The 25,927-nt window shown below is 41.9% G+C and overlaps 1 protein-coding gene across 5 annotated transcripts in view; it reads right to left on the bottom strand.

Moving 5' to 3' along the window:
- KCNT2 (potassium sodium-activated channel subfamily T member 2) overlaps positions 1–25,927 on the bottom strand; it is a 229,665-nt gene that overhangs the window by 3,469 nt on the left and 200,269 nt on the right. For 3 of the 5 annotated variants that reach the window (XM_081865759.1, XM_081865761.1, XM_081865762.1), the window contains 5 exons: positions 21,739–21,850; positions 9,783–9,884; positions 8,729–8,812; positions 7,173–7,301; positions 1,743–2,043 (listed from right to left, as the gene is read on the bottom strand). In XM_081865759.1, the coding sequence (XP_081721885.1) occupies positions 1,743–2,043; positions 7,173–7,301; positions 8,729–8,812; positions 9,783–9,884; positions 21,739–21,850 (728 nt within the window). Of the gene's footprint in view, positions 1–1,742; positions 2,044–4,181; positions 4,203–7,172; positions 7,302–8,728; positions 8,813–9,782; positions 9,885–21,738; positions 21,851–25,927 lie in introns of all 5 variants that reach the window. The other 2 variants (XM_081865758.1, XM_081865760.1) reach the window with 1 other exon arrangement.

The raw sequence follows: 25,927 nt of genomic DNA, 5'->3' as shown, positions 1-25,927 counted from the left end.
TTAAGAATGGACCTCCAGAACGAATTAAGTTCTTAACCCGAGGTAAAGTTAAAGGTAAAGGTAAAGGGACCCCTGACCATTAGGTCCAGTCGTGACCGACTCTGGGGTTGCGGTGCTCATCTCGCTTTATTGGCAGAGGGAGCCGGCGTACAGCTTCCGGGTCATGTGGCCAGCATGACTAAGCTGCTTCTGGAGAACCAGAGCAGTGCACGGAAATGCCGTTTACCTTCCCACCAGAGTGGTAACTATTGATCTACTTGCACTTTGGTGTGCTTTCAAAATGCTAGGTGGGCAGGGGCAGGGACCAAGCAACTGGAGCTCACCCCGTCACGTGGATTTGAACCGCCGACCTTCTGATCAGCAAGTCCTAGGCTCTGTGGTTTAACCCACAGCGTCACCCACATCCCTAACCCGAGGTACTACTGTATAAAATATTTGATCATCAATGAAAGTATGTCCCACGTTGTATTTCACGGAGGAACAAAAGGTTGGTCCTGGTCTGAAATGGTTGAATATTACTCTATTATACTATTTATGAAAGCATGATAGCTTCTGAAAGTTGGTAGAACACAAGACTCTTAATCTCAGGGTCATGGGTTTGAGCCCCACATTGGGCACAATATTTCTGCATTGCAGGGGGTTCAACTAGATCAGTGCTTCCCAATTAGCTAAGTACTGTGGACCTCCTGTTTTTCAAAAGCCAGGCCATGGGCCCCCTACTTTTGATTTTTCTCTATCTCTGTGGTAGATTTTGTTATATGAATAGTGCCACAGACCACATGGGGGGTCTGCAAACCACCAATTTGGAACCTCTGGACTAGATTACTCTTGTGGTCCCTGCCAGCTCTTATAATTACATGAACTGAGAAAGCTATATTTAACCAATTATCATTGATCCTTTTATAAGCATTTTAGTAAAAAAAAATTGTTTATTTGTTTTTTAAAAGAAAAATGATGACCCTGTACAGAAACCTAGCAATGATTTGAAAGTGGCTACCAATGCGGGTGGCGCTGTGGGTTAAACCACAGAGCCTAGGACTTGACGATCCAATGGTCGGCGGTTTGAATCCCCAAAACGGGGTGAGCTCCCATTGCTTGGTCCCTGCTCCTGCCAACCTAGCAGTTCGAAAGCACATCAAAGTGCAAGTAGATAAATAGGTACTGCTCTGGCAGGAAGGTAAACGGCAATTCCGTGCACTGCTCTGGTTCGCCAGAAGCGGCTTAGTCATGCTGGCCACATGACCCGGAACCTGTACGCCAGCTCCCTTGGCTAATAAAGTGAGATGAGCACCGCAACCCCAGAGTCGGTCACGACTGTACCTAATGGTCAGGGGTCCCTTTACCCTTACCTTACCAAATTTGAAATATTCGCCAGATCTTCATTTTCTTCACAAGAAACATATTTTGCTTGGGTTTTCACCTGAATAATTTGGTATATTCCATAAACTTGGCCATTTCTTTGCTTATCACAAATTCCAGAAAAATGATGAAGAAATGAAGTAGTACCTGCCCCAATACATAGTTTTAAGGGACCTTATTTCTCTCCACTGAAAGAACTATCCGTTCATACCTATTCCCTGTTTTCTAGAGCTATTTATCTATCAGGGGGTCTGCCCTCTTATCCCACTATTTCTAAAGTTCACTGACGAGCCTTTGGCAAGGGAATGCGGCCACTTTCTTTCATCCAATGCATTGCTACATAAAATGAAAGTTGCATCTATCTTTAGAGAGGAATGTCCTACCATATCCTGCTGTTGAAAGTCCCAGATGTTTCATTCTGTTTTTCACCAGTTCAGCAAGTTCCTGCCTTTCTGACCTTCTGTAAAGATTCATTCTCTGCTGACTGATTTTCTCTGCAGTTTTCCCCGAGTGCTTTGGCACTTTTCGGCTCAGCCGCCGAGCCCACTGCATACTTTTCCGTCGCAGCAAAGGATGGTCTGACTGATCACTCGATGTTGAGTTACGATGGTTGCTACGGCAGTTAAACGGTTCTTTATTATCCTTAGTGTCCTCCCATTCTTCCACACTGATGGAAATTTGAGACTAAAAACAACAACACCAAAACATTCAAGAAATTAAATCCTTTTGAAAATGCTTTTCCCATTTATCATTTTAAAAAAAAATAACTCAGGACAACGCCTCTCCCCTCCCTTTCATTTCCCTGCCTCCAGTTCCACTATTCAATACAGCCAATATTTGCCACAGTAGACCCATGATATGAATCATGCAAAAGAAAAGCTATGAATTTCTTTGGCGAAACTCATTGGACCAACCTTTAGACAACTGTAGGAAGAGCTTGGTTGGGATGGAATCACTTAAGGCCGTATTGCACAAAATGCATGGTGTTGGTGAAAGAGTATGCAGAAGAACAATAAAGGGCAGAACATGAAGGTGATGGCTAAAGGCTATCAGGCCCAAATACTTTGGCATATTCATTCATTTGGGTTTGCACCTCACTTTTACTTTTGCCTGTTCCAACAACACATCTGCATTCAGCATAGAAGTGCAATAGGTTCACAGCAAGCAGAGTCTGAGAAATGGCAATGGAAACAATGGAACAAGCTAGAAGTTTGTTCATCAGAGGGAGACTATTCAGATTCCTGAACCTGTTGCAGAACCAGATTCAGTTTTACGTTGGGCCCCTGAAGGTCCACAACCAAATGGCACAGCCCAACTGCCCTGGCTCTAAGCCTTTGCTGCATCAGGAGATCAAAGAACGTGGTGAGCACATGTTCCTTAGGCTCATGTATCTACTATTCCATGTGAGGGTCAGAATGAGTAAGCACTGGGCAAAACAGAGTGGAAGCTACAATAGTACAAGAACATAGGCCAGTTTGGCGCAATTTCCACATTCACAATGATATATTAATATAATGACAGGCATGGCATTTTATTATCACTGATTGGGTGTGTGTTCATAATAGGAGAACCTATATAATACAAGAGCAATAAGGTTTCAATGAATTCCTATGCTTTTTGTTTTCCCATAGCTGATGATATATGGGACAGAGTTCCCTGGTCACATTAAGAGTGTGATATAATTCTGAGGACTGGCTTATATTATAAATGAAATGTATGCACACAACATTCATAATTCTATAAAATCAGTAGATAGAATTTCTCTTTTTGGAATGCCCTGTGGTCTGTATTATACACAATCAGGACTATACGCAATTACTAGATTGCACTATTAACACATCCCCTTAAGGTGGTTTATTAAATTTGTATATCTCTTTCCACTAAAAAGTCCCAAAGCAATTTCCCTGCAAGTAAAGAATACAAAAGAACCCAGCAATTTAACATAGTAGCATAGGGACTGTCCAAATGCCCAGAAAAACAAAACATCTTTGCCTGGTGCTGAAATGATTACAAAGTTGGTGCCCGGCAGGCCACTCTGGGGAGAGCATTCCATAAACAAGGAATGGAGGCTACTACAAAAAAAGGTCTGTTTTCTCATTATCACCCTCTGAACCTACATCTGAGGTAGCTCACAGAAACGGGACTCAGATGGCAATATCCAGATCTGAAAAGTTTCATATGGGGAATGTGATCCTGTAGTTTTTGTGGCTCTAAGCCATTTTTTAAAATAATAAATTTATATACTGCTTTATAACCACAGGTCTCAGGGCGGTTCACAGGCTTTAAAGGTCAAAAACAGCACTTTAAATTGGACCCTCAAACAATTTGTATTATCTTTGGCTAGCTACAAAAAGTACTATCGATTCACTGTGATTTCTGATTTTCATCTAACAGCTCACTATTTTCTTTCTTTAGCTCAAGGCTGGCATGCACCCATGGCCAACTCTCTGGGGGCCACCAGAAAGGGAGTGGCTGTTCCACACTCTCACATCACAAACACACTCTCACACACATGACACATGCTTGCACACATACATAAACAGGGCGTCCACCTTCTCAGCTGACCTATACATACCAGGTGAAGAGGAGGTGTTATTGAACCCTCTCCTCTCATCAGATAACTCATCTGATAACTTGGAAGGAGATGCCACAATAGGGCACTGGGCTTCACACACAACAGTACTGTGTCTAATATATTTCTGTCACTGCTGACAAAATTGGTGGGGTCTTGGATGTGGAGATTAGCCCCCCCCCCCCCCAGGGTAAGCTGTTCCTGGTCTAGGCCAAGACTGGGCATATGGAAACATTTGACAAATACTTACTTGTGAAGCCATTTCTCGAGACTGATACAAAGTGAGGGGGGGTCAGGCGAAGGGGAAAGAAAACAGAACACCATTCAAACAAGTGTCCAAACAATGAATACAGACAGACAATTTGTAGCGATCACAATATTGGGATTGTACAAATAAATGCATGGCTAGCTATGTGTGTAGTGTAAAATATTCTTGCAATTTCAATTTGCAATCGTTTGAACAAATGAATGTGGGACTGACATAAGGAATTGTTTCCCACGGCAGAGAAGTGCCCTTGACCATCCTATTTGGTAAGGTAAGTTATAGATTTATAAAAACATTGTATTCACTCCATGTAACTCAAGTACATATATAATGTACAAACCCTCCCCGCAGAAAAGCCCATTATATCATTATATGAAGTCCTAAAGCCAGAGTTGTGGATCTCATACAAAGACTTTAGTTATATTGAGTGAATAAAATATTTATTAGAAATTGGTCAATTAATGGTTAGTCTTCAACCATTACAGAGCTGAGACTCACCTTTAATCCTAACCTGCAAAATAGAAACCACGTTTGAATATTATTATTATTATTATTATTATTATTATTATTATTATTATTACAGTATCTCTCTCTCCAGATGCTATCTTCCCATCTAACTTTCTCTTTGTCGTTTTCCCCTGCTATCTGACTATCCTGTTAAAGAAAAGCAGCAAACAAACTAGTTTGGTGTCACCAGTACACATCTGGCCAGCACAAGTCAGGGATGTACAAAGTCACTCTTGCCCACTCCCAAAATCAATTGAGCTTTTCAAGCATTTCTGTCAAAACTTCAATATTAACACTTGATAAGCCCAAGTGATGGGCCACTCCTTGCTTTCCTACCTGCTCCCTCCATCTGTCTGAGGATGGGCTCAGATTGACACCAGATGTCCTGCAAGGGGTCTCCTTTGCTGTAAAATGTACACATGGTTCCATTTTAAGCCAAGCGACTTTGGACCAAGTCCCAGAAATGTAATGACATCAGGGAAGCCATGACAGAAAATTGCATTTCATTTTGAGTCAGGCCCAGATTGAAAGAGGTGCAGCTAGCTCAAAATGGGGCCAGCTTTTTTTTGTGGCAAAACTTTCCGGAACAAGCCTCACACCACCCCTAGCCCGAGCAACAAAATATTTAATCCCTATTATTTTGTGTTAGATAATGTTTATGGAGTGTTCCTGTTTTATAACTTGATTAGTGACTCCTCAAGGCACAGAAAGTTCTCTCTCTTTAAAATAAAAACAAACTAAAAAAACTCTACATATCCGCAACTTTCATTTTCTGTTCCACAAATTGGCATTATGAAAAATTGTGGATTCTAAGTAATGATGGGCCTAATGGCCATCATAACTGAATGTGAATATAACTAAGAATGTAATAAATGGCAGAGTCACATGTTATGCTGTTGGAAATACATTCATACCAATTGCATACCAGAAAATTTGTGCAAATTTATTTTACTGTAAATTATAACAAAAACAGAGGTGTACTATAGGACTACTTAATTTTTTAAACAAAAATGGACTTAAATGAATAGACCTATGCTTTACAAGCTGTTTCTCATGCTTTAGAAGTATAGAATTACTTAACATTTTCACAAGGTTTTGAGAAAACAGATTCCTCAATTAAGTTCCATGGTAGTCAAGCTTTATTCTGATATACAAATAAGTGTTTCTGATACATAAGGATAATGTGAGCCTGATCCATGTTTTCACATATCGCACTGTCATATTTTAATGCCATAGTATTTTCCACTCAATGAGATTTAAGCATTCACAACTAATATAAGTTACCAACTAATAAGATAGTGCTCCAGGCAAATAAGATCTAATTCTTCTTACATAGTTCCACTACCTTACCTTCTGTTTGAACCAGGCCAAAATTATTATTCAGCACACAAAACTGAAGCAATGATACTGAGATTTCTTCCAGCTACAAGAGGTGTATGATTCCAACAAAAATAATAGCCTATGATTTCAACAGAAATTACTAACGCACTCCTCAGGGTTACACAGTTATAGAATAATAAATTCTCGTAAGTGTTGATTGCTGAATTCGTTAAAAGCTATAAAGCTGTTGTTGAATTTTCCCTGTAACTAAATTTGAGGCAAAACAGAAGGTTGTAGCTTGGGCAAAGGTACGGTATCTGAGGAATTTCACTAAATTGGCCAGGAGAATTTCACATATCCCTAGAATGAAATAAAGCTGAAGATCTGCAATCAAGCAAATTGTTTCCAAGTATCAGGGCTGGTTTTATAGTAACTTTATGTCAGAATTTGCATCCTTCCTTGGCACACACTTTGGTGGGCAAACATAAACATATGTATTGGTCTTTCGGAGATCTTGCCAGAAGCAGTTCTCATGATTCTTGTAATGTAGGTCTGTATCTAGGTTTTATTACAACGAACTTCGTACCCCTTGCATTTTGACAGTTCTTTGATTCAGGTTGCAGTGACACATGTGAAAGAGTTTTAAACTTGCAATGGAGAAGTTGAAGAAGCACAACCAATGGCATAACAAATGTATGGTGTGTCTTTGGATGATGACACAATGCAGTGGCAATAATAAAATAAAAAATAGCTAGTTTCTCACCTCCAATCTGCTGTTCTCCCCAAATGATCACTGGGAACTTAACTACTACAATACATGTGTGGGATATTGGGCCAGCTTTAGAACTAAATTCTCTAAACAAATAGTGAACAGGGGTCAGGAGCAACAGCAAACTGAATTTGTTTGAATTATATGAAGTGCAGGTTTCAAAATGTTTGAAGATGTGTGATGCCCTCTCACATTTTACATTTATAGATTCAAAACAGCACTGCTGTTTTGAAACTCTAGCAGAAAGTGTGAATCAGAGATGAAAGAAAGGTGAGCAAAACATAGTTAAGTGAAACCACTCTGTCACTGTTCATTGCAAATTACTTAAGTAATGTTTCTGAAACATTCCTGATCAGAACTTGTCTGTAACCCATCCATACCTCAGACGTTGCAAGTTTCTGCGATTCAGTTCTATAGATTCCAATAGGAATATCCCCCGTAGAAGAACAAAGCTTCTGGTAGAGCCTGGCGTACGTTCTGATCCACAAATCATCTTCTGTGATTTTCATCTAGACAACAGCAGCAACAAAAAGAGCCTGACTGTTTGGAGACGTTTTATTTACTCAAATGATATATTAACACAATTGTTGCAGCATACAAACGACTTATCCCAGTTGGTCACCATACATATTAGGCTACACTATCTCTTTAGACTCTGTAGACAAATCAATTCAGAACTGTATATAACTTTGCACCATCTGGAGAATATTAATAAAAATAATTGCTGGATCAATTTTTCATTTATGGGGTCAGTTTCTATAAAGCGTGTTCTCCCTCATGGAGAGCACGAGTTGCGGTTGGGGCTGACAAGACACCTCACTGTTGCTAGGCAAATGGTTTGGCCATCCTTTAAGCAGGGGCGGGCTGTTACTGGGGAAATCTAGATGTTGCCATTTGTGGATTGACAGCCCTATTTGTTAAATACAATGCTCACAGCGACGAACTTCCTCTTTTCGCTGCTTACTTCAGATCACCCACCCTCCCTTCCCTAATGTTAGGCTGTTTGCTTGACCTTGCTATGCCTGTCATGGGGTCGTCTGCTTTGGGGCAGGGGACCGGTAGGAATTTTGTCCATTTGGCTGATTAGTGTGTGCCATTTGGTTTTTGCCTACTGCGTAGCAAATCGTCACAACTTATAAGGTTGCGGTTAGGCATTGGTCTAGGAATTGGTTGGTGGAGGGGTATGGATTTGGCTGTGCCTGCCCCTCCAAAATGCTACTGCTGCTTCAAGGGTTTTCTGTTAAAGGAACCCAGGGGCTCCCCATGCTTTTGTCTGAAACCCCCTGGCAAGGGGCTAGGGCCACGCAAGCCCCTGGGAGCATTCTGGGGACAGGTGAGGCATGGTTCCCAGTCCCATCTCTCTCCCCAGGTGACTTACCCTTGCTGACTTCGTGGGGGGTGCGAATGTCAGAGCTGTCCCTGTGTGGGGTCAGTTAGTGCTACCAATGCCTAAGCAACCACTCACATTGCTGTAATTTGAATAAAGTTGTGGCCAAAATTATGCCAAAAACCTTAAACAAAAATTAAGTGTCAATTGTGTTTTTCTTTGGGGATGTCTTGGGGACCTCGACGCGCAAATCCCCTTTGCCTCATAAAGCATTTGAGATTGTATCCAATGAAGTCATCCCGTTAGTGGAAAGGACTTCTATCTGTGCAATGTGGATCCTTTCTTTGTCCCCTCCACCCCCTGAAATCAATATCTGCTTCAGAGAACAGATTTGGAAGAGCACACAGGGAGAAGGAGAGGAAGTCCAATTTGCTGCTTTGCCGTTAAGCAAAAATGAATGCCTTGCACCTATTTTTGTTAATATGGTTTTCTGTACCAAAAGCAATCAGACAGCTACTCTTAGGGAGAAAATGCAATATGAAAAACAAATGAAGAAACAACCGAAGTCTCAACAAACTTAATTATATGGGATTAAATAAAAATACTTACAGAACAAAGAAAGCCAGATCCTGGTGTAGTATCTAAGCCCAGCAGAAGTCTTGTGATAGATATCATGTAATCTTTAACAAAGGACTGCAAGTTTTAAAAAGAAAAGTACTTTAGTATATATCAGAGTACAGTAGTACCTTGGGTTACAAACGCTTTGGGTTACAAACACTTAAGGTTACAGAAATAGTACCTCGGGTTAAGAACTTTGCTTCAGGATGAGAACAGAAATTGTGCGGCAGCACAGCAGGAGGCCCCATTAGCTAAAGTGGTACCTCAGGTTAAGAATGGTTTCAGGTTAAGAACGAACCTCCAGAACAAATTAAGTTCTTAACCAGAGGTACCACTGTAATCAACATTCCTAAACAGAATAGCTAAACACATATATTGCTTTTTTTTTTTTTTTGTAGTGGGTATTTACTTTGTGGAGGGAAGAAAAGCTTCACAATTAATGACGCACTTTTTTTGAGAGAGCTTTATACAACTACTGTGTTTGCAGAAACACATTTTTCTTTGTCCATAGCAACCTTTTGAATTGTTTGCCATGCTCCCTCAAAGAATGGGGATAATAGCAAAGTATGCAATCCTAGGTTCCATCACATCTCCAACCCCACCCCCCCCCACCCCACCCCGGATATCAAGGTTTTTTAGATAATGGCTAGCACTTAGCATAAACTCTGCAAAGTATTGTGTATGATGATCTACTGAACAACATACAATTATTAGTATGTGATGGACTGTATGAATGCAGCCAGGTCTGTAGTGGCGTAAGAACTTTTGAGATGGGCAGCTAGCTAGCTGTTCTCAGCTCAGCATCAATCCCATCCCAGAAGTATCAGCTTTTCTTCTATGTTTTGCAGCATGCAATAAACTGCTTGTTATTGTTGTCTCTTTGCTTTCTCAGGGTGAACAGTGTGACATTTTGAAACGGCATTAGCATTCTGGCACAATGTCACAGATCCCAATGTTGGGGCAGACCACTGAGTTATGATGTTAGTATGGGGTTGGGATGCTAGTATGAATTCAAAAAAGGAATAAATTCTGTCCTTCACAATACCTGATACAGCAGGGTGTCCAACATGCTGATACTAAAAACTCTACCAGCAGCAAAGGGCAACCGAAACATGAATGCCAGATTGGAGCCCTTCTCTCGTTCTTTCTGTTCAAATGGGGAAGAGGGGTGGGTGGGAGAAAAAGATGAGAGAGAGAGGGAGAGAAAAGAATAAGTAAACACTTCCAAACATTAAGTGAATGGCACACTGGGGCTTCCCACAGGAAGCATTCTGCCAAATGCTGCTGCGGATTCATTCATTAAAACACTACTTGGAGAACTGTAGTGCCAGCTCTCAAATGGATTTTACTTCCTTCTGACCCTCCATTTTTTGAGAGATTGTCCTTGCATCTGCATACACAGGAGTGCCTACACACACACGCACACACACACACACATGTACAGGTTCTGTCATCGCTAGTATACTACTTTACACACTCACTAAACTTTCAAGATGAAAATCTTAGTCTCAACAGTATGGGGACAACTTTTTCTTTTGAGAGTTCCCATCACTTTAGCTCCTCAACTGGCAAGAGCATTTATTTGAGAGACTAATCTCTTCCCATTATACAAATTGGCCAATAAATACCTCCTGTTGTATTACCTAAAAGTTCAATTCTCCTACAAAGAAATGTTAAATTGAAAGGACAGCACAAAACTATGTCATAATACTGGGATAGTCACTATACTTTGTGCATTAAACATTTAACATTTAAACTTCCGCTGAGCTGTCCTGTGTCTTTTTCTTCTCTTTTGCACTTCATGATGTTTGTCTGTTTTTCTCCACCCCCACAATCCATATACACCTGGCAACTAGGCATAACATGTCATGCAACTGATGACAGATATTACTGTCCACAAAAGCTTATGCCACAATAAATGTGTTTAAATAAATAAGGTGTTATGGGACTCCAACCTAAAAGACCACCTAATACTTTTCATCATATAAAGAGAACAGCAGTATTGCCATTAGTTTTGGACTGGAGGAGTTCATTGCAACAGCTCCCATAGCTAGGCACCATGGGAGCGTTCAGTTTATCAGGATCGGCTAACAGTTGGAAAATAGGGAGCTGGCAAAGGTTGGTGCACTGGTTAATATGTTGGACTTAGGCTGGAGAGAACTGGGTTTGCATGCCTCTGATCTTCCATGGAGCCAACTAGGTGACATTGGGTTACCCAACGTAAGAATCATATACAAGGTCGGACCAGTCCTCTAACACCTCAAGCTGACAAAACTTGCAAGTACTAAGCCATCGCAGAACACCATTGCTCCTGCTGTCCAAGAAAGCAACTGAGCCTCCTAAAAGATAAAGGTAAAGGACCCTTGACAGTCAAGTCCAGTTGCAAACGACTATGGGGTTGCGGTGCTCATCTCGCTTTACTGGCCGAGGGAGCCAACGTTTGTCTGCAGACAGTTTTTCTGGGTCATGTGGCCAGCATGACTAAGCTGCTTCTGGCGAAACCAGAGCAGTGCATGGAAATGTCGTTTACCTTCCCGCTGGAGCAGTACCTATTTATCTACACCACAGTGCCACCCGTGTCCCGAACTGAGCCTCCCGCTCCACTACAAAGCTGAGAGAAAATGGCATCCACACAACATAGCAGCTGGAGCTCTTATCTTTCTCAACAAATCTCTGCCAAGCTAATAGCAGCTTAATCATATATGTGGCAATTCCTTCCCCCTGTAGGGCTGTGTACCAATGACTTTTCTTATGAGTCTTTGTTGTCAGTCAGTACAAATGCCCATTGTTTTCCGTCTTGGTGTGCTGTTCTTATCTCATAATTTGTCCCAACCACCCTTTGAGATAGATTTGCATGAGAGGAGGCTGAGATAAAGCCATCTTATCTAAGATCACTCCCTGAGGCACTGGCTGAGAGCTGATGTAAATTCAGCTCTTCCTCATCCAAGATCAACATCCTCTAATCCTCCATTGTGGTAAAGTAAATGTTAATATTTCCCTGTTAGAAGGAATGAACAAAAAACCCATCCAAAAACTCCCACAGTTGTTGTTTTTTTTAAAAAAACCAGGTTGCCCATAATTACAGAATTGCAAATGTTATCACAGCACTAACATGTCAATTGACTAGCATTCAAGTTTACATCTGCTTTATGAATAATGAAACATGGCTCTGGATGTTAACTCTGGCCTTGTCCACCGAGATTTGTGGCAAACAGATACTTTTTGAATTGCGGCAGTAATCACTCTCATGCATTTTTAATTGATCATCCAAGTTGCACGGAGATAGAGATACAATTTACTCCTTGGCACCGTGAAAGCCCCCACAGCAGCTTTAATTATTTGGAACCAGATCGTTCTGCCCTCCTACATATTTCACAGCAGAAGCCTCTGAAAGTGGAAAGACCGCAGGAGATTCAAGTTTGTGTGTGTTCTCTTACAGAAGAGAGCCTAGCTGTAGGACTTCTAAGATCTGTTCAGCTCCAGCTGCAGCTTTGAAGACTCTGTGCCACTGGTTACCAGATAAGGAGTTTCGGTAGAAAATGGATATTACCCTCAAAGTCTGCTTGTGAACTTCCCTGTGGATCCTACAAATGATGCTGAGTGAGCTTGGGAGATTAGTCTGACCTAGAATGAAAATTTTATGTTCTACTATAGCAGGGTTTCCCAAAGTTGGGTCTCCAGATGTTCTGGACTACAACTCCCATAATTCATAGCTAGCAGGACCAGGAGGCAGGCATTATGGGATTAAGTCCAAAAACAGCTGGAGACCCAACTTTGGGAGACCCTGTACTACAGGTTGACTTTTCACTGAGACGTTTTCTGTGCACTCCAGAATGTCTTCTTGTCTCCCAACAAGTGCCAAACTGATGACCAATGGATGGAACAATCCAAGGGATTCACATGGTGAGCTGTAACTGTTAGTGGGGCTACCCTCTACCAAGCCTTTCCCACCATTAATGCCCCCCTCTGAGACAGGCCCAAAGGAGTTCCAACATTTACAGTTGGGAACCATGTTTGGCTAGCTTAACCAAAAAAGGCAAGCGTCTCTCCTTGTTTCAACAAATTTGTTGATTACATTTATGTAGAATTTCAAGTTACAAAGGTTGGTGCCTTTTTGACAGTTTGAAGGAAGTCTAAAGTAACCACGTAATAAACAAAGCCAACAATTTTGTATGCAAGTTTGCCTAATATACACATCTTTGCAAACCATATTTTCTGTAATATTGTTATTTTCCCATATGCAGTGCATTTTGGAACATTATTTTCACTAACATATGCATTCATATTCAAACTTTACCTCAGCAACGTTCATTTTTGTACACATTGTTTGGCAGGAGAACTGCATTGCAAAATTCACCAAAGTGTGAATTTTGAAGGATGGTCACGTTTCAGTTTACATATTGTTTTGGAAAGGATGAATTAGGTAAATGTATTCCACTTCTTGTGTCTCACTCATGTTTTAAACACAAACTTAAATTATGTGCATATTGAAATATGAAATATTTGCATAAGGCTGCTTAAAATATTTGGGTGTGAGTCATTTTGATCTTTATGTTACGATTATTTTGCATAAAAGCCTTTTAGAAAACAACTACACAAACAGTGGAGTCAACAGACTGAGGACTAAATGCCTCAGGCTTTTAAATGGATTTTAGCAAACTGGCAACAATGTTTAACTTATTTCTCATCTTCTCTAATTGATGGGAAATGAATTAAGTTTTAATGGTAAAACATGAAGAGTTGGGCAAGGAAGGGGAGATGAATGTTGGAGCTTATAGGAAGCTTACTGTTTGTTTGTTTTTAAAAGGAGAGAGTTGACTATTACTATTATTTTTAGCAGTTGATTTATTCAGTTCTAGGTTGCCATATATTGAAGAGTAAAAAAGGGAACACATTTGCCGACTTCTACTTTTAACTATGGATCACTTTATGCATTAGATGACCTATGCTCTGGTACACAGAAACTTGCATCCCAATAAATATTCCAGTGGTTACTTAGCCATTTTAGAAGGGATCCGAGAAGAATCCTAGAATGGTTTTCGTTAGATCTCCAAGTTACAGAACTAGTAAATGTCAGGAAGTTCTCCGAGTGGCATGGGAAATTCAGTTTCACTAGTTATGTGAAATAGATGTCATCTCCCAATGTTTCCTCCTCAGTTATTGAACTAATTCAGGCAGCTGAACTACTTTTTAAGTTAATTGCCCACTTGCTCCTCAATAAGTATATTTAATATTATAAATATTTTAGATTTAGCTGCCATGTGTGGAAAGATATCTACAGAGAGTATAGGGCATACCAAAACCTTTCCACTCTCTTCCTTCAGCATATGTACATGAGAACCACACAAGGCATTGATGGGAAATCTCAGACTAGTCTACCTCCTAAGGTAGACTAACCTCAGTCAAGGCTCATAAGCTCAGAGCTCATGTTAAAAGATAAAGGGACCCCTGACAGTTAAATCCAGTCGCAAATGACTCTGGGGTTGCGGTGCTCATCTCACTTTACAGGCTGAGGGAGCTAGCATTTGTCTGCTGCACAGAGAGTTTTTCCGGGTCATGTGGCTAGCATGACTAAGCCACTTCTGGCGCAACGGAACACCGATACCAGAGCAGCACACGGAAACGCCATTTACCTTCCCGCCGGAGCGGTACCTATTAATCTACAATAATAATAATAATAATAATAATAATAATAATGATGATGATGATGATGTCAGAGCTGCCCCTAGGTCCCAGCTCACAGAGGACCAACGCCAGGCTGTCGTTATGTACAAAAGTCTTTATTGAAGTTCAGTTTCCATTTCAAAGCCGCAGCGCGTAGCTCTACGTCTTAAACCCTAGACCGGCGAAGCTCCGTCTGAATCTCCTCCCCTTCCACACCAGTTTAAGACTCTAGCCTTGCTCCACCTCTTCCTTAGCTCCTTCCTCCTCTGGGCCCTCCTGCCCGCTGGGGTTTCACCCTTTCTGGACTCTTCTGACGCTGACTCCCCTGATTCTTGCCCCTCCCTCCGGTGGGCTTTAGGACCTGGTTCCCTATCCGGGCTACCTGCTGTGCCGCTCGCCTGTACATTTGAACTTGGCGCGCGCGCCCAGCCGGCAACCTTCCTCTTGACTGTTCCCTCGCTCTCCGATGGAGGCGTGGTCAACCCTAACTCATCTTCTCTCCCTCCTGGAGGAGACGCTGTCCCTGATACCTGGGATTCTTCCCCCCCACTGCGCTCTGGTGGGGAAGCTGGTCCTGATCTCCAGCCGCTGCTCTGGGAGTCCCCACTGGCCCCTTGCTTCTGGCGCGTCCCCCCTGGGACCCCCCTTGCCCTGGCCATCGGCGCCTCCCTCTGGGAATCTTCTGATTCGCTGTGTTTCTGGAGTGTCCCCCTTGGGGGCCCCCTTGCCCTGGCCACCGGCGCCCCCTTCTGTGAATCTTCCGATTCGTTGGAGAGGCTCATGGAATCTCTCGGGCTACTGTCATCTTCTCCTACGCTGCCCTCGGATTGCTCCCCCTCGCTCTCCATCTCCTCCCTTCCCTGTGCTCCCACTCTTGAGTCCCTGACAAATAATAATAATAATAATAATAATAATAATAATAATAATAATAATAATTTCTTATTTATACCCCGACCATCTGGCTGAGTTTCCCCAGCCACTCTGGGTGGCTCCCAATTGATTGTTAAAAACAATACAGCATTAAATATTAAAAACTTCCCTAAACAGGGCTGCCTTCAGATGCCTTTTAAAGATAGGATAGCTGCTTATTTCCTTCACATCTGAAGGGAGGGTGTTCCACAGGGTGGGTGCCACTACTGAAAAGGCCCTCTGTCTGGCTCCCTGTAACCTCACTTCTCGCAATGAGGGAACCGCCAGAAGGCCCTCGGCACTGGATCTCAGTGTCCGGGCTGAATGATGGGGGTGGAGATGCTCCTTCAGGTATACAGGTCTACTTGTACTTTTTGGCGTGCTTTCGAACTGCTAGGTTGGCAGGAGCTGGAACCGAGCAATGGGAGCTCACCCCACCATGGGGATTCGAACCACCAACCTATTGATTGGCAAGCCCAAGGCTCAGTGGTTTAGACCACAGCACCACCCACGTCCCATTGAATTCATGTTTTTTGACCACAAAGAAATAATAGTGGTGGTCAGGGTCTCCCATTTCCTGTAACCACCTAGCACACAGGATGCCCATGGATGTATGCTGAGGGGAAGAGGGGAACATCAGCCTCTGTGGTCCCTCCATGGGTGAGTGCTTTACACAAGAAGGACTGGATCAAGATACATATGTGTGTGATTTTATTTTGGAAGAGAGTGACATTGCAAAATGAAACCAGAAAATATTCCCATTCAGATAAAGCGTTCTTAACTATAACAGAAAGAATTCTAAAATGTAAGCACAGAACCTCCAAGTGTGCCTATTTTCCAGGGACAGTCCTGGATTTACAGAAGCCATCCCAGTTTCTGATTTGATCCCATAATTTTCATCAGAGAAATGTTGGAAGGCATGGAGTTATGCGACCCCTGAACCAAAGACATAAGTAACTATGCAACCTTTAGAAGACATCTGAAGGCAGCCCTATATAGGGATTTTTTTTAAAAAAATGTTTTATATTTTTATATGTGTTGGAAGCCACCGAGAGTGGCTGGGGCAACCCAGTCAGATGGGTGGGGTACAAATAATAAAATTGTTGTGGTTGTTGTGGTTGCTGCCGCTGCTGCTGCTATTACTATTATTATCGAACAGGGCATCCTTATTTTCATGAGAAAATGTTGGAGAAATGTTGGAGGGTATGTAAGCACAAGGACAGTGGCTGCAATCCTGCAAGCAGTTAAAAATTGATTCACAGATATGTACTCTTCACTTGATGACTGCAACATCAAGGAATGACTCACATGTCTCAACAAAACAGAACAGACGTTACAACAGAGACAGAACCTCACGTCTCAATGGAGTCAGTTTACATACAGTATACAAGTGCTGATCTTCTAGTGTACAGTAACCAAGTGCTGTGATTCTGAACTAGGACTTCATAGAATCATAGAATCATAGAGTTGGAAGAGACCACAAGGGCCATCGAGTCCAACCCCCTGCCAAGCAGGAAACACCACCAGAGCACTCCTGACATATGGTTGTCAAGCCTCTGCTTAAAGACCTCCAAAGAAGGAGACTCCACCACACTCCTTGGCAGCAAATTCCACTGTCGAACAGCTCTTACTGTCAGGAAGTTCTTCCTAATGTTTAGGTGGAATCTTCTTTCTTGTAGTTTGGAACCATTGCTCCGTGTCCGCTTCTCTGGAACAGCAGAAAACAACCTTTCTCCATCCTCTATGTGACATCCTTTTATATATTTGAACATGGCTATCATATCACCCCTTAACCTCCTCTTCTCCAGGCTAAACATGCCCAGGACTTAGATTACTTAAATCAGGGATGGGTAACCTGTGGCCCTCCAGATGTTTTTTGGACTAAGAGCTCCCTCCGCCCCTAACCTTTGGCCATGTTAGCTGGGACTGGTGGTAGATGGAGTCCCTCAACACCCTAAGGTTCCCCACTCCTGATTTAAATTACACTAAAGAGAATGGATTTAAGAAGCTTCATTATGCAAATATTGCACCCAGTCTTCAGTGAAAGCAATGAACGCATGCTTAGACAGCCAATTTCCCTACTCCTTAATTGCAAAACATTTCCTAGCTATCAGGATGCTGTATGGAGGCTTTCTTGAGTTTTAATTTTCATGGAGAAACCAGAATGGATAGAGTTTGACTTCGGCATATGGTTGCCGTGTTTTTCATCTTCACATTTTTCTGCTGAGCAAAAGGCTCTTGCTTGTTCAGATGCCAACTGTGATTGCTTAGCTATTTCCAAAGAGGAAAAACAAGGGAAGTTGCAGCTGTAGCGGCAGATGGAGTTCTCCTGTGACTCAGGGATTTCTTGCTTCAGAAACCCATTAAGCCACGAAGTCAATTTTCCATGTATGTTTGTACGCTTTAGCTGCAGGCAACTGCCTCATTTTTATAGTCCCTTTGTAAAGGGGGGAGCATAGCAGAGGAATTAACAATCAGCTGTACAATGGACCACATAAGACAATTTCCTCTCAAATTTTAATTGCATTTCATTTTGCCTAAGGGAGTTCTCTGAAGCTTAATGAACTACAGCTACACCTGCAACAAAATGCGCTGTGGTGACTGGTAAAGGTGAAACGAATGGAAAGGAGAACTAACTGCAGCGACTTTCCTCACATGATAAAGAAGCTTATTTATTTCACCTAATGTCTCTACTTGTCGCCATGTGGAATTAGAGACTAGGCAGGAAGTCAATTAAGCAACTTTTCCAGGATTTTCCTAGTTTTTCAGGTTTTCCTTCCAAAACAGCATTCAAAGTTTTCGCAAGGTGGGGGAGCAGAACTTTGTCTGTTCTGCCCCCATCCTTCTAGAATTTCCCCCCTATGTAGGCCAAACAAGGCTCAACATCATACTTTCAAGAACTACTGTTTAGAGTTTCCATCTTTGTTCTGGCAAGATATAGGGCAGGGTAGAGCGGTTGCAGGGAGATTTCATTTTTTCATTTGGTGCTGAAGTGACTTCAAAGCAATCTATTACCATCTATTTCAGTCTAATAGGTCCTTCTGGAACTGGTCACACACAGAGAGATGTGCACATACACATGAATTTGTAAATGTGCCTGTGCTTGGCTACCCAGAGCCTTTCATGTATAAACAACTATCTGACTTTTAGAAGGCAACCCTGTTTAGGGAAGTTGTTAATGTTTGGTGTTTTATCATGTTTTTAATATTCTGTTGTGAGCTGCCCAGAGTGGCTGGGGAAACCCAGCCAGATGGGCGGGGTATAAATATTATTATTATTATTATTATTATTATTATTATTATTATTAATTATTTCACATACCCTTTCAAACACATGCCGTCATGTGTGGAAAGTCTGGCTCCCTCTCTGGTAACATCACAGATAAGAATTAACAAGCAGTTTATATTTTATAGTTCTTTTATTCAGGCATCGGGATGCAAGGAAAAATTCACATCCCTTCCCAAGGAGAGCAGTTGGCTACTCTAAATCCTCCTGCTTTCGTCTTCCGCAACAGCCGAGGTGCCAACGGGAAGTTCTGCCTCCTCTCTGCATTCTTTGTTCTCTAATACAGTCGAACCGTTTAGTTCATGTGGATGGAGGGTCCTCTCCAATGACATCTCTGCTATCTGTTCCCTCCCTTCCATTCCTCTTGCCATTATCTTGTAGCTGGGCAACTCCTGCCTAAACTGCTCTGTGTCTGAGTCTGTCTCAGCTTCTGAGACAGCTGCAGGCAAGGGGAGTGAATCTTCCCCCTCCAGCTCCTTTTCTGAGAGAAGCTGTTCTGCCTGGGAAGGCATTCCCCCCCCCCCCCCCCCGCTTCAGACCATTCCCTGACACATTTGGTGAGGATTCCTAACTTGACAGAGAGAGAGAAAAAGAGAAGACCTCAAATACAAGACAGACCTGTACCAATACAGGATGCAGCATTTTACATTGAAATACGGGACAATCGTATGTTATACAGGAGAAGTGGCTACCCTAACTGTAGTGCAATGTAATTAATAATAATAATATCTCAATATACATTTTCAAATGAGTTGTTGTTGTTGTTGTTGTTTAGTCATTTAGTCATGTCTGACTCTTCATGACCCCATGGACCAGAGCACGCCAGGCACTCCTGTCTTCCACTGCCTCCCGCAGTTTGGTCAAACTCATGCTGGTAGCTTCGAGAACACTGTCCAACCATCTCATCCTCTGTCGTGCCCTTCTCCTTGTGCCCTCAATCTTTCCCAACATCAGGGCCTTTTCCAGGGAGTCTTCTCTTCTCATGAGGTGAGGTGGCCAAAGTATTGGAGCCTCAGCTTCAGGATCTGTCCTTCCAGTGAGCACTCAGGGCTGATTTCCTTAAGAATGGATAGGTTTGATCTTCTTGCATTCCATGGGACTCTCAAGAGTCTCCTCTAGCACCATAATTCAAAAGCATCAATTCTTTGGCGATCAGCCTTCTTTATGATCCAGTTCTCACTTCCATACACCACTACTGGGGAAACCATAGCTTTAACTATACAGACCTTTGTCGGCAAGGTGATGTCTCTGCTTTTTAAGATGTTTTCAACTGAGTTATTTCATGAAATAAAAAGTTTTATTGGTGTTGGATGAATTGCATTCGGCCAAAACTGACGGGCTGTTCTTAGTATATTCTCTAATGCTACGTTTTACAAGGAAGACTGGTTACTACAAATATCGCAGGTAAGATTCACCTTTTGTTGTCTGGGCAGGGTGGTACCTCCCCCTACCTGGCCAATCCCCTGGCAATGCCTTCCCAGGCAGGATTGGGTGATTGGCTGAAGTAGGTGGAGACCTCCAGGTATCCAGCCTGGGGAGGATGAAGCCAGCCCGTACTACCAGAAGCTGCACTGGGATCCGGGGGGCTGCGTGTAACCATGCAAAAGGCCTTTTGATGTGGGGAGCAGTCATTACATGGAAAATATATCGCATGGAAATATTACTGAAAATATTACATGGAAAAAGGTAAATATATTTTAGCACTCCCGAGAATGTTGCAGTTCTTGCCATGCTCTCGCTCATCAAGCTTCAAATCTGTAATGGCCAAGTCCCTGGCACTTCTCAGTCATTCAATGCACAAATGCAAGCACACTCAAGCATGCACATCTAATTCAACATAAGTTTAAATTTTCTTATAGCTTATAGATGGCTTGCATATATTTGCAGTCCATAAAAATGGGCTCTTAGGAGACAGCTAATGAATGAAATTGTATATAAGGACATTTTAAACAGAGAGCAAACAGAATCAAGGCAATTATGAAGAGTGTCTTCTGATAGCATGCTACATTTGAACTCAGAACAAAATTAGCATTGCCCCTCTTATCCCAAAGAATGCACATATATTAAAAGTGCATATATTAGCTTCCATAATTTCCACAAATAATTGACTTAATACTTGATACATCAGTGCTGTGCTGAAATTATTCCACTGCCCATTGTTGTTTGCTCTTGCAATTAAATAGGCTGCTTAAAACACTTGTTGATTACTTTCCAGTTTGGAAAATCAGGACCTGAAGTATTAAAAACCAGAGAATTTTAGCACACACAATCTCCCCACTCCCCACAAAACCCTGCCAGAGTGCTGTGTTCCATTTTGAATATATCGCATGAACAGGTTACAATAGTGGAAAGTATGTGATGCTGGGAAGTAATTTTTTGTTTTGTTTTTTGTTTTCTAAATCTGGCAACACTTGACAGGCAGTATGTAATGGTAATTAACATTTGACCACTGACAAAATTCATGTGGTAGTTGTTGTTGTTGTTGTTTAGCATATTTATTAAAGTTTTCAAAAAATAATACAATGTGAAATTAAAAAGGAAAAAAAATAACAAAAATACAAAAAATACAAAGATAATTAAAAACGCATAGAATTTCTATTACTTATTTTCTTTTAACTTATTTTCCAGACCTCCTCATACCTCCCTTTCTTGTATTCCAATTCAAATTGTTAGTTCAGCAAATCCTCACCATTAGTTTTTACTTATTTCTAAACCTTTTTTTTTCATATCTCTTAAGCATTACAGCTGGAAACCACTTAATTTCTGTCCAACATCGTTCTAACAAAATTCATGTGGTAGTTGAAGCCTGCCAAACCCTTTTTAAAAAATCAAGAATGGCAATAAGCCTAAAACATTCAAATCTGAATTTTAAGACAAAACATTTCACATCCATAATTTGTCTTCTGAATTTCATTTGCAAAAGTTAATGTGTGATAAATGAAATCATTCATTTGCACCACTGACAATGGTTTATATTAATATTCTCACAATTACTTTGGTGGTTATGATGGTAAGGTTTGCAGTTCTGTGCAATATCATTTTTTTAAAAAACAACAACTGGAAAATTATTTATCAGCTCTTTTTGAAAGGCATTAAATAATGTATTTTAATTATAACTCAATATAGATATATATTTTTCTTACCTTCTCCAATTTTGACAGAGCAAGAGAGTAGCAGTCTTTGGCCCTGAATTGCATGAATCTCATGTTGGCTGGGTGAGTTAATTCAGTTATTATGCTTAGACTAGAGAACAACCTAAATGTTTTTACAAGGAGATAATATAAGTTATTCCTCCAGTAACATCAACTGGATAAGATAAAAGATGACAACATATACAAAAACTAATTACTTGTAGCTCCAAAATAATAATTAGTTACAAGGAAATAACAACTTTTGGCAGAGGCAAACATGTCCCTCTAAAAGCACTAATGCGCTGCACAGATTCAGAGAAAATCAGCATATTACTTTTAGAAGGGTGGCTTGTATAACATTTAATATGACAGAGAAGGCATTGAACAGTAATTATTTGAGCTGTGTTTGATAATTTATTCTCAGAAATGAGACAGTTCTGCAGAAATGGAAGAAAACCTGGATAAACCATTGAAATGGTTATGTAGCCTTTACTGGCTATAAAAGAAATAACTTTTCCAATATGTAAAAATATAGCTGTGTTGAAAATATAAATTACACTCATGATTCATGTACGATGAACAAAATGATGGCTCCGTTCCAGCCTGTCAGGAAATCCCAAAGGCATCAACTGAGCTAGTCACAGAGCAAAACTAACATTTTTATTGCTTTCTTAAAACTGAAATCAGCAGGAAAAAAGCACAAAATTATATTCTTTAGGAAAAGGAAAGCAAACAGAATGCTGATGCGTGGTTTGGGAACATACCTAATTCTAAGAAATATTGACTTAAATGGACATATGAGGATTTGGATAGCTTTCGGCTAAATTATGATTAGGGTGAGTTTCTTGCTATTAAAAAAGTAGCCGTTTTGATTGTTGAAATTGTTAAATGCTCTGGAATTAGTAATTTGAAATGGTTTAAATACCGCATAGGAAATTGTACCATATCACCACCCATTTGAGAATTTGGGAAAGACTGGCTTTGTAAAGCTAGGGTAGCTTAAGTCACAACACACAGACAAGCTTCACAACATATTCCTATGTGCTGTAGTTTGGCTGCGAGGGATGGAACCTGTTCAACCCACATTATAACTCAGTGGAGGGTTAAATTGCAGTTAATCTGTCCTCTCCTACCTACTAAAACCCATCCCACAATGGTGATGTTGTCAGCTGTATCCAGTGCTTTTTTTCTGGAGGGACGCAGGGGTACGCATACCCCTAAACATTTTGTGAGTCCAAGCTTGGCCTCATTAAGGGAGAGTATTTCAATATGAGTAGGAAAATGAGAGTATCCCTAAACATTTGTTTTAGGGGGGGAAAGCACTGGCTGTATCCATTTCAAAAGTTACAGGGTATATTTTCATGAGTCTGGGGTTCTATAAGTGCCCAGCAAGCTAACTCACTGTAAAGATAGCATTTCATATATTTGCTAAGTGTGGAATATTTAAAACAAGTGCTATGAAGCCATTAAGTATTCAGTAGCTACAAAACAGTCCCCTTGGCTTTGAGTAATTTGTCTTGCTGTAGATGCTGGCTCTCATGTGGATATACTGGAAACTGCCTGGCCTATTTGGTGTATTATTTATTTATTCATTAAAACAAATTCTCTCACACTTTCAGATAATAACCTTTTAGACCAGTTAACTACATGTGGAATGCAATCCTCTCTTTTTTTCTTTTGTTCTTCAATTTGTTAGCTGCTTTTCTCATAGAGGGACCCATAGCAAATTACTGTTAAACCAGTTAAGAACTTTCAATAAATATCTAAAAAACAACAACCAGATAAACATATAAAACAGACTTACTGATCCCACCTTACTACAAGGTCACAATGCCACCATTCAAACTAAGTGACAAATGAGTAAAGGGGAAAGTATTTGACCGATACCTACAATTAGATAAAGATGGTGTCAAGCATGTCTGCTTCGGGAAAGCATTCCACAAGTTGAGAGAAGACATCACTGAAAAGGCCGGATCTTGTGTTGCCACCCACTGAACCTCCCTTGGAGGGGCCGAATGGTGGTGGCAGGGTCTGGGTTGGTTCTTGTGGGGAGGGCCAGTCCTTGAGCTATTGGAGTTCTGAGCTGCATAAGGCTTCGGAGGTCAAAAACTAGCATTTTAAATTCTTCAGACCGTCCTGACCCGATCAACATTCTGAGCTCCAAATTCTGTACCAGCTACAGTCTCCAAACTGTATTGAAAGGCAGCTCAATGCACTGCAGTAGTCAAGTCTAGAGGTTACCACAGGGCCTCTCCTCTTCACAGAGGGGAGGTGTTGTGAGCGGGAACTGCTTCCCGCACTCGCAGGGGGCGTAATTCAGCCCCCTGCGTCACTGAGTCCTGTGCCCGTGTCACGCTCACCAGCCAGCCTATACGGCTGGGTGGGGGCGTGGCTTAGCTGTATTTGAATGACCGCGGGCACACAGACTCTCTCTTCTTGTTCCTGGCTTCCTCGAATCACCCACCCTCCCTCCCTTAGGTTTTTTCCTTCGTTTCTTGACCTTGCTATGGACTTCGGTTGGTCGCCTTGGTTGTCCAGGGGGCCTGGTAGGAATTTTTTTCCACTTGGCAAATTGGCACCAGCCACTTGGTTTTTTGCCTACCTCGTAGCAAATCGTCACAACTTTGTAAGGTTTGGCGGTTAGGCATTGGAAAACACGTTGTGTGTTGGAGGGGAGGTTGTGGCCATTACCTACCCCTCTCCTTAAAGGGTATTCCATTAAAGGAATCTGGTGGTCGTGGTTCCTGTCCGATGCCCTGGTGGTGGCTAGGGCCATGGCTCGACCCCGGTGACTCTAGGGGGAAAGCTTCCAGTTGATTTGCATCAACAAACTCCCCCTACTGGTTGTTAACCCTTGTGCGACTCCCGGCAGAGCGGGCAGGTGTCAAGTATAGTCTGTCCGATCCAATGCCTAAGCCAATACCACTCACATTCTGTAACCAATAAAGTTGTGGCCTTCTTAGCCCATTAACCTAAATACTTGTGTCCATGTGTATTATTATATCTCCAAGCAGGGGCAGGGCCTTGACTCACAACCTAGACAACAGAGGTTAGGCGGTTCCTGCACAGGTAGGGGTGTAACTGGGCCACCAGTCAAAGCTGATGGAAGGCACTCCACACCATCAAGGTCACTGGATCCTCAAGCAACATCAGAATTACTCCCAGGCTATATACCTGCTCCTTCGGAGGAAGCATAACCTCACTCAGAGCAGGCCACCTCCTAGGGAACCACCCACTAACAGTTTCTCAGTCTTATATGGATTAAGCTTCACTTTTTGGGGTCTCATTCAGTCCATTACCAAAGCCAATCACAGGTCTTACACAATCGTATACAAACTTTAGGAGGGAGTTCCATGGAACTTGGTGGGGCTTATTACCGAATAGGCATGTGTATAAGATTGTGTTGAACACTACAGTGGTACCTCGGGTTACAGATGCTTCAGGTTACAGACACTTCATGTTACAGACTTCGCTAACCCAGAAATCGTACCTCGGGTTAAGAACTTTGCTTCAGGATGAGAACAGAAATCGTGCTCTGGTGGCGTGGCGGCAGCAGGAGGTCCCATTAGCTAAAGTGGTACCTCAGGTTAAGAATAGTTTCAGGTTAAGAGCAGACCTCCAGAACGAATTAAGTTCTTACCCTGAGGTACCACTGTACTCAGAAGTAAGCCCTAATGAGTTCAGTGGGATTTCTTTCCTGTAAAGTGTGTATAGGATTGCAACCAAAAGCAATCATATAGGAGTCTTTCTCTCGTATTTGGATTCATCCAAGTTGGGTGAGTGCCATATGGACAAAACCCAAAATGGACACAAGTAAAGGTAAAGGACCCCTGGACAGTTAAGTCCAGTCAAAGGGGACTATGGGGTTGCGACGCTCATCTCGCTTTCAGGCCAAGGGAGCTAGCGTTTGTTCACAGACAGCTTTCCAGGTCGTGTGGCCAACATGACTAAACTGCTTCTGGTGCAGCGAAACACCGTGACAGAAACCAGAGTGCATGGAAACGCCATTTACCTTCCCGCTGCAGCAGTACCTATTTATCTACTTGCACTGGCATGCTTTTGAACTGCTAGGTTGGCAGGAGCTGGGACAGAGCAACGGGAGCTCACCCTGCCACAGGGATTTGAACTGTTGACTTGATTGGCAAGCCAAAGAGGCTCAGTAGTTTAGAGCACAGCGCCACCCGCATCCCACAAGTAGACC

The sequence above is a fragment of the Podarcis erhardii genome (genome assembly GCF_964252035.2).
Source record: "Podarcis erhardii genome assembly, chromosome: 6".
NCBI classification, from domain to species: domain Eukaryota; kingdom Metazoa; phylum Chordata; class Lepidosauria; order Squamata; family Lacertidae; genus Podarcis; species Podarcis erhardii.
Note: the sequence above shows the minus strand (reverse complement) of the source record. Positions and strands in the feature narration are given on the sequence as shown.